Source organism: Scyliorhinus torazame, chromosome 9 (assembly GCF_047496885.1).
Source record: "Scyliorhinus torazame isolate Kashiwa2021f chromosome 9, sScyTor2.1, whole genome shotgun sequence".
NCBI lineage: Eukaryota > Metazoa > Chordata > Chondrichthyes > Carcharhiniformes > Scyliorhinidae > Scyliorhinus > Scyliorhinus torazame.
The window spans coordinates 166,331,712-166,347,451 of NC_092715.1; the positions used below are offsets into that span (position 1 = coordinate 166,331,712).

Sequence of the window (15,740 nt, forward strand, 5' to 3'; positions counted from 1 at the left end):
CGCCAGTTGGCACTGAGATTGCCGGACGTCCTGAGCTGGTGAGGAGCCTGAATCTTCTCCATGGTGTCGGGATACATTTGCTGGTCGTCACGGAACGGACTGAGGTAAGCCACCTTAAATTAGTAGTCTCCTGGTATCATGTTGTGTTAGGTACACTAGTCTAACACTGGCTGCAACAGGATGCAGCTTAGATCAGAAAGATACTCCAGACCTTGAAGTTAGTTCAATCAGGTTTATTGAACTAATAGCACAGTTCTCTGTGAGTTCGACTCTCTGCTAACTTAAGTGTGGTTACTCTGTCTGACTGAACTAGACTAGCTCTTAGCCACGTGGTGGAGGTGTGAGATTGTAACAACACCCTTGACTGACTCTCTAGATATTCATCAGTGGAAAGAGGCGGAGTGTGAGTGCTTCGTGTCTTTTACTGGTTATGCCCTGTTCTCTGTGCCCATTAGCTGCTTGTCTGTATATCATTATGTGTGTGTGTGTGTGTGCCGGCATATTATGACACTGGTCACCCCAGATATTTTGTATGTGGACACCAAAATTCCAGTAATGCCATGCAGGAACCTGTCTTTGGTCACCATCACTTTTTGCCATTATCATTTTTGATCCATGGATGCTTAATGGATATGTATCTCTAAATCAAGCAGTAAAGAGAATGAAGAATTCAAAAAGTTACAACATAGTACCCTCTGCCAGCTTTGGACAACAGAACTAAAAGATGGGGTAGGACTCGGTTCGATTGGTTGGCTGGTGGCCAATGAATTTGCTAAAAGGTTGTACTCTGCCCGGTAGCAGGTGGTGATTGGATCTTGCCTGAGTAGGATGATTTCCAGAGACATAAGGAAAGCAGAGTTTGAATCCTGGACACTCCTTTCACTCACTCACCTTTCACTCATGCACCTTTACTTTTCCAGAAAAGACCTGAATGAATGTACACTGAAAACCATTCAGACATGTGTGTTGAGAGTGTGTGGGTTAGTTGAAGCGGGGGATTAGGAATTAGATGATAGTTAACCAGCTGTACTTCCTGCATATTTCAGTATAGTTCTTGTTATACAAACCTGGTGACTGTAATTATTGGGCAGCCAAGGGCCAAAGACTTTGGGTATTTTTCTAAGAATTATTGGTTAATTTAATTATGTTGCGACTCCGGGTCATGGGGAGGCCGGAATTGACCGCAGCCTAGCCCAGGGTGATGTAACACTAGTAGAATATGGCCAATGACACAACCCAAATACAGCGTTCCAACCAACAACCAGCTGTAAAGACAAACCAAGCCCGCAACCAAGATCACCTCAACTAAATCTGAACAAATAAGTAAACTGTCATTATGATTTAAAGACATTTAAATGTTTTGCTTTGTATAAGAGTACATTCAATTTGATTGAACAACAGAAATAACAAGAGTCAAGGAAAAGTTTAATAACAACAACTTACATAGCACTAATGAAATGTCCCAAGGCACTTTGCAGAAGTATTATAATACATGACACTGAGCCACATAAGAAGAGATTAGGTCAAATGACCAAATGCTTGGTCATGGAGGTAGGTTTTAAGAAGTATCATAAGGGAGGAAAGCAAGGTATAATGGTGTAAGGAGGGTATTCCAGAGCTTTGGGCCTGTACAATGGTGGAGCAATTAAAATTGGGGCTGTGTAGAAGTGGGATAAGGTGTTAAAACCAGAATTAAATAATGTCCGTGGCTAAATCAGAGTGTTTAACAATTTTACAACCTTCTGGTGCATTTATATCATTGGTCCTTTAATAAAAGAATTCTGAGCACAAAGAGATTCCAGAGAACATTTTAGCCAAAGAACTGTTGTCTTCTGGATCCTTGCATCAAAGTATGCTGAACTGACTTAACAAAGCTGACTATTCTTTCAGAGATTCCTATAGATGGACAATTATAGCAAAGCTTCAACCTATATAATCACATCAGGTGTATCTTTATTTTCTTAAGCGAAGATCTTAATTCTTAGAATTTAAGTTCACCATTTTAATTTCCGCTATTCTCAATTAGCATAGAAATGTTAGGAATAACAGCAAGCACGATACCTACTCTGATAGTTTGATATTCCTGAGTGGCTTGCCAGGTTATTTCAGAGGGTAGTTAAGAGTCAACCATATTGCTGTGGATCTGGAGTCACATATAGGCCAGACCAAGTGAGGACAGTAAATTCCTTCCCCAAAGTACATTAGTGAACTCGATGGGTGTTAACGATAATCCTGTGGTTTCATGGTCACTTACTGAAACTGGATTTTATTCCAGATTTATTTAAATGAATTTAGACTCTGCTAGCTGCAGTGGTGGGATTTGAATTTGATCTCTGGATTACTAGTCCAGTAATGTTACTACCATGCTGCCGTACTGCTTGACTATGAGCTGTATCGCCATTCCTTCACTGTCGCTGGGTCATAAACCTTGGAACTCCCTCCTCTGTGAGTGCACCTACATGACATGGGCTGCAGAGGTTCAAAGGCACAATTTCACTTTTTCAAGGTCAATTGGGGATGTACTTCAAACCCTGGCCAGCATTCAATAAATAATTTAAAAATTTACCATTGTGATCTGCACACCCAGTAACCAGAGGGTTGAAATATCAGTGTCTCCATTTGTGCTTTCAGGTTCTTCAACGGCTTTTGGACCACTGTAGAAGGAACCAAGATAAGATTCTGCTCTTCTCCCTCTCTACTAAGGTGGGTAACTAATCCAAATGTGGTTTGCTGATATAGTGTTCCAGACCAATTTTTATAAGTGTACAGAATAAACTTGAGCTATGTTGATTGGAATTAATTTACAGTTTTCCATCTGGGAAAACAGAGTAATGGGGATGCTAGAAATCTGAAATAAAAACAGAATGCTAAAATACTCAGCAGAGGAAGTACTGCGCTGTATCGTTCTATGTTCTATATGTTCTATCTACAGAGAAAGAAACAAGAGTTAATGTTTCAGGTCAATGAATTAATGCATCAGAATGTTCTATTGAAAAGTCATTGACCTGCAAGGTTAACCGCAAAATGTACCCACACCTCCGGTGCTTAGCCAGCCAGATGCCATTTTTATAAAAGGATTCAGCAGCATGGAAGCACAGTGGATCGGCAGCATGGTAGCATAGTGGTTAGCACAGTTGCTTCACAGCTCCAGGGTCCCAGGTTCAATTCCCGGCTTGGGTCACTGTATGTGCGGAGTCTGCACGTTCCCCCCATGTGTGCGTGGGTTTCCTCCGGGTGCTCCCGTTTCCTCCCACTGTCCAAAAATGTGCGGGTTAGGTGGATTGGCAATGATAAATTGCTCTTAGTGTCCAAATGGGGTTACAGGGATAGGGTGGAGGCGTGGGCTTAAGTGGGGTGCTCTTACCTCAGGGCCGGTGCAGACTCGATGGGCCAAATGGCTTCCTTCTGCACTGTAAATTCTATGATTAAAGCACACATGTTTCCACTACAGCACTTTTGGCGCAAGCTGCAGCAATAGAAGCTGAGAAACAAACTGTCAGACATTGCATCATGTTTGGGTCCACAAATGTTTTGATGGTTTTCGTCACCAATTCCATTACACCAAGGCCAAGCTCCAAATTCTGGGGGAAACCCTATGTTAAGTTGGTGGAGACACTTCTTCATGCTCCTTGACAATGGATACATGCAGGCTTTCCCAGTGCACCGAGCATTTTTATTTATCACACGACTGTAGCTTGCCCTGCTGAAGAGCTCATCTGAGTCATGTGCAACAAAACCCGTGAACAACCTTGCTGTTCAACAAGCTGGTACTGTGTTATCCTTGTTCATTATTGTGTACTTGTATCTAGTGTCTCACCATGTGCATTTCTCACCTCTGGTCTATCCTCTAATATACAGGCAGTGTCAGTATCTGAACCAACGACTGCGAGTATGAAATCAGCTGACTAGCATCTTTGTCATTTGTGGTTTCTTAGTCTTCTTCAGCTGCCTGGCAAGTTATAGTTCTTCGGTGTCTGAGGGTATATTCCCACATAGGGCAAACATAGGGCAAGGAAAGCCAGAGCTCACTGGGTGATGAAAAGAATAGGGAATAAGATGAAGTCAAAAAGGGGTGCATGTGATAGATGTCAGGTTGATAAAAAAAGTGAGAAGCAAGTTGAATATAGAAAGCTTAGAGGGGATGAGAAAAGGAAATGAGAGGCAAAGAAAGAACATGAGAAGAGACTGCTAGCTAACATAAAAGAGAATCCAAAAGGCTTCATATACGTATAAATAGAAAAAGGGTAGTAAGGGGAGGCTGATTAGGGATCAAAAAAGGAATCTACGCATGGAGGCTGAGGGCATGACTGAGGTACTAAATATTTAATTATGTCTGCCTTTACTGAGGAGGATGTTGCAATAGTCATTGTAGTGCAGAGGTAATTGAGGCACTGGCTAGGCTAGAAATTGACAAAGAAGAGGTATTAGAAAAGCTAGCTGTACTTAAAGTTGATAAGTCACCAACACTGGATGGCATGCATCCGAGGATATTGAGGGAAGTAAAGGAGAAAATTGCAAAGTCGCTGGCCATAAACTTCCAATTCTCCTTGGATCCAGGGGTGATGTCAGAGGACTGGAGAATTGCAAGTGTTTCACCTTAGTTCAAAAAAATGTGTAAGGAAAAACCCAGCAACTATAGGCCACTCGGTTTAACCTTAATAGTGGCAAAGCTTTTAGAAAGATAATCTGGGACAAAATTAACAAACACTTGGACAATTGTTGATTAATTAACAAATTAATTATTTAATGACGGAAAGATCTTTATTCTCCGCAGGGAGAACCACAGGTTGTGATGGCTAATCAAAATTGCCAATTGACGGGCAATTTACCAATACTTGCGGTATGAACTCATGGCAATTACTCAGGAAGTAAAGACCAGGGTTATTTTAACCTTAATCTTCAACAGTACATTAAAACGTAAACTAAAGTATAAAATAATACAGTACGTGTTCCCAGTAAATTCTTAATTGCTTCCGCGTGGTGAAGTGACAATTTGTATTAGGGGAACAGCGGACGGAATTTTACAGCCCCTCCCGACAGCACGACTTTCAAGTCCGGCTGAAGTCAATGGACAGCCTGCCACATCTCCCACCCCCCCCCCACACACACATTGCGTCAGGGCTGTAATATTCTGCCCATACAAATTCTGGTTAATAGAGTGCCAGATAACACAATATTTATGTCTACTATAATCTGTTAACGACAAATCGGGTTTCACTAACTTGATTGAGTTTTTGGATGAAGTAACGGAAGGATTTGTTCAGGGTAATGTGGTTGATGTCATGTACATAGACTTCCCAAAAATTTATGATAAACTGCTGTATTATAGGCTTGCCAGCAAAGTTGAAGCTCCTGGAGTATAAGTAATAGTGTGACCATGGATGTAAAGTTGACTGAGTGATAGGAAAAAGAATAGCGGTGAATAATTGATTTTAAGATTGGAGGAAGGTATACAGTGGGGTTCTCCGTGGGTTGGAACTAGAACCACTGTTCTTTTGATATATATTGATATGACCTAGACTTGGGTGTACATTGCACAGCTTCAAAATCTGCTGATGGCATAAAACTTTGAAGTATTGTGAACTGTGAGGAAGATAGTGAAAGACTACAAGAGTGCACAGACAGGCCTATGAAATAACCTGATGAAATGTAATGCAGACCAGTAGAGTCATAGCATCATAGGGTCATACAGTACAGATGAGGTCCTTCGGCCCATCGAGTAAAGTGACACATTTGGTGGAAAGAAGAGGAGAGGCATTATAAAATAAAATTACATTGAATTCGTTGCCGGCTTCGCTGGGCCAAGTGTCGGGAAGCTCGCAGCAATTCCCGCTCGCTACCACGCTTTATTTTTCCGGAGAATTACGCCCTTAGTCTCAGAAGATATAGGCAATTATTTGTCATCTCGTATTTGATTTCCTCATATTTTCTATCATTTGCGTTTGTAACCTGTAATTGCTCTATGCAGTAGAATGATTCAGGGTAGAATAGTAAATTTATTCAGCCCCATTATGATCAATGAAATGGTTTGATGACCAGATGAAAGAAACAAATATATTTGAGTTACTCTGGAAAGTATTGATGTAAAATTAGTTCTATTCTTAGTGTTACTCTGGGTTGGAGAAAGCGTTCCATTGCAAAGTACATGCATTATCTCCATAGCAAAAACTCTATTCAGTAAAATAGTAGTTTCCACTTCATTTGTACTTCTCAAAGAAATCTTGCCTGAAAATCCATAAAGTGTAAATGCTGTATGTTGCTCCAAGTTAGTTATATTTGAGGAACAGACTATTTTAAAATTAGAAGATTACTGGCAGGAACCAATATTCATGAGAAAGAGCGTTGAGAAGAAATGAGAATTATCCACATTAACTGGCTGTTTTTATTAACAAGGAGTTATTTTAGGCATATGGCCATCCAATCATCTCTTTGAATCATTTTCAAAAAATAAATCTCAGTTACTCTTTTCAAAAGTGAAGTTATGTTCTTAAGGGTGCTTATACTTCAGGGTATTTATTTCGGCAACTTCAGATATTATATTGACACACTGACTTCCAGTATCTACATTTTTCTTACATTTCGTAGCCAAGAAGCATTCAGTCTGGAGGTTAAAATTCTATCTTGCGGTGGAGATATGAATTTAATGCATGGAACCTACAGCCTAGAAACAGACCATTTGGCCCAAGTTGTCGATGCTAGGGATTGTCCTCCACACAACTCCTCCTCCATCACCCTCGTTCTAACTACCTCTGTAATGACCTCCAATTGGCATTATTGGTTGGCCAATTGGAGTATGAGCTCCCTCATTGAGGGGGGCCCATATAAGCACCTGTGTAGGCTTTGTGAGACAGTCTTAAGTTGACTGGAATGCTAGCAGCACTGTTTGGAGTTGCTCTTGTATGTAAGTTATTGCAAATAAATGCTGGTGTAGTGACGGAACCCCTGCCTCCTGTGGATTATTACAGTGGCGACGAGGTAAACAAAGAACCTTACGGAGACCAGCTGCCGCACTCGGAGGGTAAGCCTTGCTCTTTCAAAAATGCCTCTTTTTGGGAAGTTGGATGCATTCGATCCAACTATTGAGGACTGGTCCCAGTATGTGGAGAGAATGTGTTACTTTTTCCAGGCCAATGAGATAACGGAGGACGAAAGGAAACGGGTTATACTGCTGTCGGCGTGCGGACCCTCAGCCTTCGCCATTATACGTAGTCTAACTTATCCCAATACGCCGGACACGATACCTTTCCAAGAATTGACGAAATTGGTGGAAGAGCATTATGACCCGAAACCACCCCTCATTTTGCGTAGGTGCAGATTCTACACAACGAAGTGGGAAGACAGAGAGTCCGTCACAAATTTCTTGACCCGCCTGAGAAGGCTGGCGGAAAAATGTGAGTTCGGCCCGACGCTAAATGAAATGCTTCGGGACTGGTTAGTGTGTGGCATAAATGACCTCCAAATACAGAAGCGCCTGTTGGCGGAAACGCAGCTAGACTGCAGGCGGGCGTTACAGCTCGCACTGTCCCTAGAAAAGGCAGCAAGTGGGGCACAGGAACTACAGGGCACGCCAATGGAGGTAGATACCTGGGAAAGGGACTAACACAATGGGTCCAGCTACCAGATAGCCGCCCTCAGGAAAAGCCTGAGGAACAGAGGGCCAAAGGAAAACCCCAGAACTGCCCCCAAGTCTGCTAGGACTAACTGGAGACAGAGGGAACTACCGGCTGTGGCTCCCCCAACAGAGAAGGACTGTTTCTGGCACCAGACAGAGTGGGGTAACAGCAACAGAAACCCTAAAAGGAAGTGGCAAAAGAGGAATAGCAGGTGGGGACGCAGGGAAGTACACAACCTAGATGCCCCATCCTCCTCCGAAGGGGAACAGTTATATAATATTGCGACGAAGAAAGCAGAACCTATTAAGATTACCCCACGGGTGAACGGTCGGCCGACAATAATGGAAATAGACACGGGTGCGGCCGTATCAGTAATGGGAGTGGCAGCATTTAAAAAAATCAAAGATGGACTCCAGCCACTAACCCTAACAAAAACATCGACGAAACTTAAAACCTACACGGGGGAATCCCTGGAAGTTCTAGGCACGACTCATGTACCCGTGGAATATGAACAATTGCTCAGATTACCATTGACGATAGTAGAGGGCTCCCGACCGAACTTAATAGGACAGAACTGGCTAAAAGACCTAAACTTAGATTGGATGGAAATTTTCCAGAGTGGAAGCGGGCAGTTGAGTGGAGTACTCCAAAAATACCCGGAGGTCTTCCAAGACGATTTTGGGGAAATTATAGACGCCAAAGCAACTTTGCACGTGGACCCAGAAGCCCTTCCTAAATTTTGTAAGGCCAGGCCGGTACCTTTTGCATTAAGGAAGAAAGTAGATGTCGAAATAGAAAGGTTACGGCGCAACGGCATTATCAGACCAGTACAGTTCTCGGAATGGGCAGCGCCGGTGGTACCAATTTTGAAGCCAGACGGCTCGATACGTTTCTGTGGAGATTTCAAACAGACGGTAAACAAATACACACTGCTGGACAAATACCCGATCCCGAAAATAGACGACCTATATGCCAAATTGGCAGGTGGGCTTTTGTTCGCGAAACTGGACATAAGCCACGCCTACCTTCAGTTAAAACTGGACAAGGACTCCCAGAAGTTCGCTACGATCAACACCCTGAAGGGACTTTTTCGTTATACTAGGCTACCCTTCGGAGTGACATCAGCTTGCGCAATATTCCAGCGTACGATGGAAAATATTCTGCAGGGACTACCACAGGTGGCGATTTATTTGGACGATGTCTTAATCACGGGTAGGACAAACAGGGAACACTTAAGGAACCTGGAAGAAGTGCTCAGGCGCTTCGCAAAGGCAGGCGTACGGCTGAAAAGAGAAAAATGTGTTTTTCTGGCCCCACAAGTGACGTACCTGGGATATAAAGTAGATCAGTTGGGCTTACACCCATTGGAAGACCGAGTAAGGGCAATAAAAGAAGCCCCAGCTCCCACCACGGTCCAGGAGCTACGATCATTTCTAGGATTGGTAACATATGGCAAATTTATTGAAAATAGGGCGTCCATCCTAGAACCCTTCCACCAGTTACTTAAAAAAGGGACAAGAATGGAAATGGTCCGCCCGCCAAAACCGAGCATTTAGGGACATTAAGGAACAGCTGTCATCCGAAAATGTCCTAGAGCATTATGACCCAAGTAAGGAGTTGGTGGTCATGTGTGACGCATCACCTTACGGGGTAGGAGCCGTCTTAGCCCATAGAGGAAGGAATGGGGAAGAACGGCCAATAGCCTATGCTTCGAGGACCTTGGCGATGGCTGAGAGAAAGTACGCCCAAATCGAGAAGGAAGGACTGGCGGTAATACGTGCAGTAAAGACATTTCACCAGTATCTGTACGGGCGGAAATTCACCATAGTGACGGACCATAAGCCGTTATTAGGGTTATTAAAAAAAGACAAGTCAATACCCCCGATTGCATCAGCTAGAATCCAACGCTGGGCGTTGCTACTGGCGGCGTATAGATACGTTCTGGAGCACAGACCGGGAACGTGAGTAGCAAATGCAGATGCCTTGGGCAGACTTCCCCTCCCAGATACCCCGCCGCTAATACCGAAAGTAGAGGAGACAGTAATGACTCTAAATTTTTTGGACACCCTACCAGTGGACGCACAACATATTCGGTTGTGAATGCAAAAAGACCCAGTTTTAGCCAAGATGAAGCATTTACTGCTAACAGGGGAACTGGAGAGATCAGTGGAGCCCCAGATGCACCCATACTGGAGCAGAAGGGACCAAATAACTAGAAGACGGTATCCTATTATGGGGAGCCCGGGTAATATTCCCAGCTCAGGGCCGTCGAGCAATCTTAACCGAGTTACATCACGGACACCCAGGGTGTCTAAAATGAAGATGCTAGCTTGAAGCTACGTTTGGTGGCCAGGATTGGACACAGACATAGCAGCTTTGGGACGTCGGTGCCAGGAGTGCCAACAGGGGCAAAGAGTGCCACCAGCTGCGCCATTGCACCCGTGGGAATGGCCAGGCAGACCATGGACCCGCCTGCATATTGACCACGCCGGCCCTTTCATGGGCTCAATGTTTTTGGTGATAGTGGACGCCCACTCCAAATGGTTGGACGTCCACCAGGTAAACACGGCAAGCACAGCATCGACAATTGAAAAGCTCAGGGCCTCGTTTGCAACACATGGACATCCGGAGGTATTGGTGTCGGACAACGGAACGCCATTCACAAGTGGGGAATCTGGAAAATTCCTAAAGGGAAACTGAGTCCGCCACATCAAAACGGCCCCTTACCGTCCAGAGTCCAACGGCCTGGCTGGCAGAGAGAGCGGTCCAGACACTAAAAGCGGGACTCAAGAAGCAGCCGGCAGCGTCAACGGACACAAAGCTGTCCCGCTGGCTGTTTGATTACAGGACCACACCGCATTCCACAACGGGCATACCGCCAGCTGAACTCTTAATGGGAAGGCGGCTGCGAACGAGGCTGAGTCTCCTTTTCCCAAATTTAACGGGGAAAGTGGAGAAACAGCAGGAGGACCAACGCACGGGGCATGATAATAGTTGGCAGCAGAGACATTTCCAGGTGGGGGCACCGGTTTGGGTCAAGATTTATGGGAATGGACCAACATGGGTCAAAGACACAGTAGAGTCCCAAACAGGGCCCATATCATATGAAGTTTCAATAGGAGGTAAGGTGCTGAAGAAACACCTAGACCAAATAAGGGCAGCGGAACCACACCTGGAGGCAGTCGAAGCAGGACCGCCTCAAGCTGGGATAGCTCAGACGGGAAAGATACCCACACCCCAGCCCCGAGCAATTTCTCCAGACCCCGTCATCCAGTCGTCAGAATCGGAGATGGACACGTTCGACAAGGCCGCCGCGACACCTCCCCCGAGGAGGAGGAAGTACAACTTCCAAGGAGGTCGTCAAGGAAAATACGGGCACCTAGAAGGTACACCCCACCCACGTCCGAGAACGACCTCCAATTGGCATTATTGGTTGGCCAATTGGAGTATGAGCTCCCTCAATGATAGCTCATTGAGGGGGCCCATATAAGCACCTGTGTAGGCTTTGTGAGGCAGTCTTAAGTTGACTGGAATGTGAGCAGCACTGTTTGGAGCTGCTCTTGTATATAGGTTATTGCAAATAAATGCTGGTGTAGTGACGGAACCCATGCCTCCTGTGGATTATTACAACCTCATTCCAGCCTGCCTTGTATTCCTCTGTTCCCTTTCCTCTCATATATGCATCATCGAACTGCCTCTCAATGCATCAAAGCTATCCACATTCTCACCACTCTTTTTGTAAATAATATCTCCAAAGTTCTTTATTTTATTGCAACTTGCATTTATGCCCCCTTGTACCCACAAATGGAAACAGTTTCTCCACATCCACACTATCAAACCTCTTCCCTGTCATTAATTCTCAGCCTTTGTATCTCCAGTTACAGCTTGATGACTGGTCCTTGCAAAGTGATCCTGTTTTGAAAAGAAATGTACTCCCCATTGACTGTTTTCCAAATCAGTCTATGCCCCAACTTGGATTAAGTAAAATGCAAGCTTTGCAAAATAATTTGCTTGGTTGTGGCAAGTTTTAAGAGCTGATATATTTGTCATAAGGATTTCAGCTCCGGAAATATTTGTGCTCATTCTTTTAATTTTGTGATTGCAATTTATATTTGAACATTTACTTCATTCTCTGAGACTCAATTTCTTCTTTTAAAAACTATTCATTTTGACTATTCCCATTGCTGGCATCAAATGGTTTGCAACAAAATAAACAAGAATAGTTTGTCCCCCTCCCCGGGTATGTGATGTCCCATTTTTATTCCAGGGATGTCTATCAAGAAGGAAATATAGATATATAACATGCTCAAATCAATTATTTTCTAGTTTGTGACTTTTAAATATGCTGCATATTCAAGAACTAGTGTCATCATTGCATATGTATTTATTTTTTCTACTGAATAATGTTTTCAAGCATAGTGCAGACAATTAAATGTGATTTTATTATTTTAAACCTCCATCCATACCTGAACACAGTGAGAGATTGTTACCATCATCCAATCTATGTCAAAGCAGCTATTTGGCTGCATTTAAGAACAGAAGTGAAAGAAGAGAATGGGGAAAATGGTCATCCAGACAATTAAACATTATCCCTTAAGTACATAACTCACCAGATATGGCACCCAATTATGTTTTGAATATTTCCCATATTGTGCTGTCTTGAGTACTAGATTATTGCACACTTCTTTCAATCTTTTGAATATATTTTTCTCTGTTTGCCAATTTTTAACCAGTTGATATCAGGAAAACATGCTTCAACTTGCAGTGAGTTTTAATGAGTGATGGTAAATCTACCCTTTGAGTATAGATGTTTTTTCTCCAATATCTACTCTACATTTTATTAAGTTAAGTGGTACAAGATAAGTCACCTGCTGCCACTCAGCCTTGTTTCTTTTTCCATTGGACCTGGGGAGGAAATAGCTCACATGTCTTTTATGATGTGAAGATGCTGGCGCTGGACTGGGTGGGCACAGTAAGAAGTCTCACAACACCAGGTTAAAGTCCAACAGGTTTATTTGAAATCACAAGCTTTTGGAGCACTGCTCCTTCATCGGGTGAAGTGGAGGCAGATTCACAAACACAGCATACAGAGGAGACACATAATTACAAGAAAATTACAGATTGGAATGTGAAGAATGGTTGGAATGCAAGTCTTTACAGGTAAACAAGTCTTTACAGGTGCAGTGTGAGTGGAGCAGTCAAGAACATTCAGCGTCCGATCTTCGGGTAAACATTCTCCGAGATAGCCTTCAAGACAGCCGACAACGCAAAATCGCCAAGCAGAATCTAGTAACCAAGTTCCTCACACATGAGGACGGCCTCAACTGGGATCTCGGGTTCATGTCACATTACATGTAACCCCCACCATACTGGATTGGATTGGATTTGTTGATTATCATGGGTACCGAGGTACAGCGAAAAGTATTTTTCTGCGAGCAGCTCAAACAGACCATTTAGTATATGAAAAGAAAAGAAAATACATAAAAGGGCAACACAAGGTACACAATGCAAATACATAGACACAAGCATCAGGTGAAGCATGCAGAAGTGTAGTATTAATCAGGTCAGTTCATAAAAGGGTCGTTTAAGAGTCTTGTAACAGTGGGGAAAAAGCTGTTTTTGAATCTGTTCGTGCGTGTTCTCAGACTTTTGTATCTCCTGCCCGATGGAAGAAGTTGGAAGAGTGAGTAAGCTGGGTAGGAGAGGTCTTTGATTATGCTGCCCGCTTTCCAAAGGCAGCGGGAGGTGTAGAGTCAATGGATGGGAGGCGGGTTCATGTGATGGACTGGGCTGTGTTCACGACTCTCGGAAGTTTTGTGCGATCTTAGATCGAGCAGTTACCATACCAGGCTGAGTTGCAGCCAGACAGGATGCTTTCTATGGCGCATCTATAAAAGTTGATAAGAGTCAATGTGGACATGCCAAATCTCCTTAGTTTCCTGAGCAAGTAAAGGCGCTGTTGTGCTTGCTTGGTGGTAGCGTTGACGTGGGTGGACGAGGACAGATTTTTGGTGATGTGCACACCGAGAAATTTGAAGCTGTCAACCATCTCCACCTCGGCCCCGTTGATGCAGACAGGGGTGTGTATAGTACTTTGCTTCCTGAACTCAATGACTAGCTCTTTAGTTTTGCTGGCATTGAGGGATAGGTTGTTACACCACTCCACTAGGTTCTCTATCTCCTTCCTGTCGTTCGAAATCCGACCCATTATGGTCGTGTCGTCAGCAAACTTATAGCTGGAGTTGGAACCAGTGTTCCGAAAGTTTGTGATTTCAAATAAAACTTTTGGACTTTAACCTGGTGTTGCGAGACTTCTTACATATCTTTTAGCAAGAGCAAGATTCACAAAGAAAATCAGTCTCTGCTACTAACAGAACAAGTGAGTGACGCCACTTGCAGCAAAAGGCAGGAGAATGGATGTTTGATGACAATTATGTTTTACAACATGAAAGAACCCTTTGAAAATACAAAACTTAAATTCAATATGAGGGAAAAATAGAAATAAACTTAACTCCATCTCAACTAAAAACTACACTGGTGCTGTAAATCCAAAATGTTTGAAATTAAGTATTTACTTTTGTACCAGGTTTTGAGTAAGGCCTTGGGCAGTTGCCTCAGAGTCTAAACAGGAAGTGGACAATGTGCAGAATTGACTGAGCTTGCTCCATGTTTGTGCAAAATGTTTGTATTCCATCAGCTTTTGGATGTGCTGGAAAGATACTGTATGGCAGCTGGATTGGATTACCGACGACTTGATGGGAAAACCAAGACAGAAGAGAGGGTCAAAATAGTGAAGGAATTCAACAGTACACGAGACATCAACATTTGTTTGGTGTCCACAATGTAAGATATGTAAAATTTGCAGTGTGCACAATTTTTTTCAGTTGCTTTTTCTTTAATAAATACTGTATAAACAAAAGATCACTACTGTAATAACTTATTTGACTATATATCTGTTTTTGTTTTATCACAGGGCTGGTGGCTTAGGACTAAATTTTGTTGGAGCTAATATTGTTGTGATATTTGACCCAACGTGGAATCCAGCTAATGATCTGCAAGCTATTGACAGGTAGGTGATTAAATTATTTGCTCCATTGTTGGACTCTCCTATGTTTTCTTAAGAGCCATTCTTCTCCCAGACATCCAACAGCTTGCATTCTGCCAGCTACTGGTGGTCACTTAACTATGGCCACAATGGCAACTACTCATCTGGCTTCCCCTCCTGTTAGGACAAGCAGACTTATTTCAGTCAGTAGCAACAGCCAACGAGAGGGTCTTAACAAATTTAAAATAAAAAGTAATGATATTGGAAGTCTATGAATGAAACTATCTTAGGCCAGTAATTTTTTAATTCTCTCCTGCGTGAGGACCCATCTACCCACCCAGCTGGGTGCCCCCCCCCCAACCCCTTAAATATTGACATGTTCGCATGAACCCAATTTTCACATTTAAAAGACAGCATGAGCTATATAAAGAAAAACAGTGCCGTTGTGTTTTATTGATATACATAAATAATGTGTTAGTAATTCAACAAATGCTAAGGAATTCAGAAATCCTATGATCTCACAGTCTCCCTAGGATCCCCTTTTGCACCTCCCAAGGGTAGGGGGATAGCAGATTGAAAACAAATTTCATAGGCAATGGTTTTAATCCACCATGCCCTGCGGAATTGTGCAGCTGCCTAGTTCAAATTACCTCAGAAAACTTGCCACTCAATTGCTGCCCACTGCTGCCTTAATTGGGTCCTTTAGGAGACCAAGGAGTCTGCTTCAGACAGGAACCTTATAAATACATGAAAATCAGGACCCTATTAACCAGCAACCAAGCAGCCCCAGTGAAATTTGTTCTGCAGGAGTAAGCGTGCTCTGCTGCCCTTGAACCCCTTACAACACCTTGCTGAAACGTCCTCTACCATTTGGCAGAGTGGCAGCAGGCAACCTCCAAGTCACCCGATCTTCACCAAGCGGAGATCAAATTGCTTCCCTTTATTACCCAATTCAGGCGGGCAGCAGCATATGTGAATTAACCCTGGGGTGAATCCTCCGCCTCCCCAGCCACGTGTTCCTCGGCGGCACTCCAGTACACGGAATCTCCATTCCCTCAGCCAGCCAACGAGATTTCCCATTG

General features: G+C 43.4%; 1 protein-coding gene across 5 annotated transcripts in view; it reads left to right on the plus strand.

Moving 5' to 3' along the window:
• Window positions 1-15,740, plus strand: part of ercc6l2 (excision repair cross-complementation group 6-like 2) — a 137,793-nt gene that overhangs the window by 68,230 nt on the left and 53,823 nt on the right. For all 5 annotated transcript variants that reach the window (XR_011949123.1, XM_072516736.1, XM_072516738.1 and 2 more), the window contains exons 11-13: window positions 2,632-2,703; window positions 14,311-14,456; window positions 14,587-14,682. Coding sequence is in view for 4 of the 5 variants with exons in the window: in XM_072516736.1 (XP_072372837.1) it covers window positions 2,632-2,703; window positions 14,311-14,456; window positions 14,587-14,682 (314 nt within the window). In the remaining variant the exon portion in view is untranslated. The remainder of the gene's footprint in view (window positions 1-2,631; window positions 2,704-14,310; window positions 14,457-14,586; window positions 14,683-15,740) is intronic.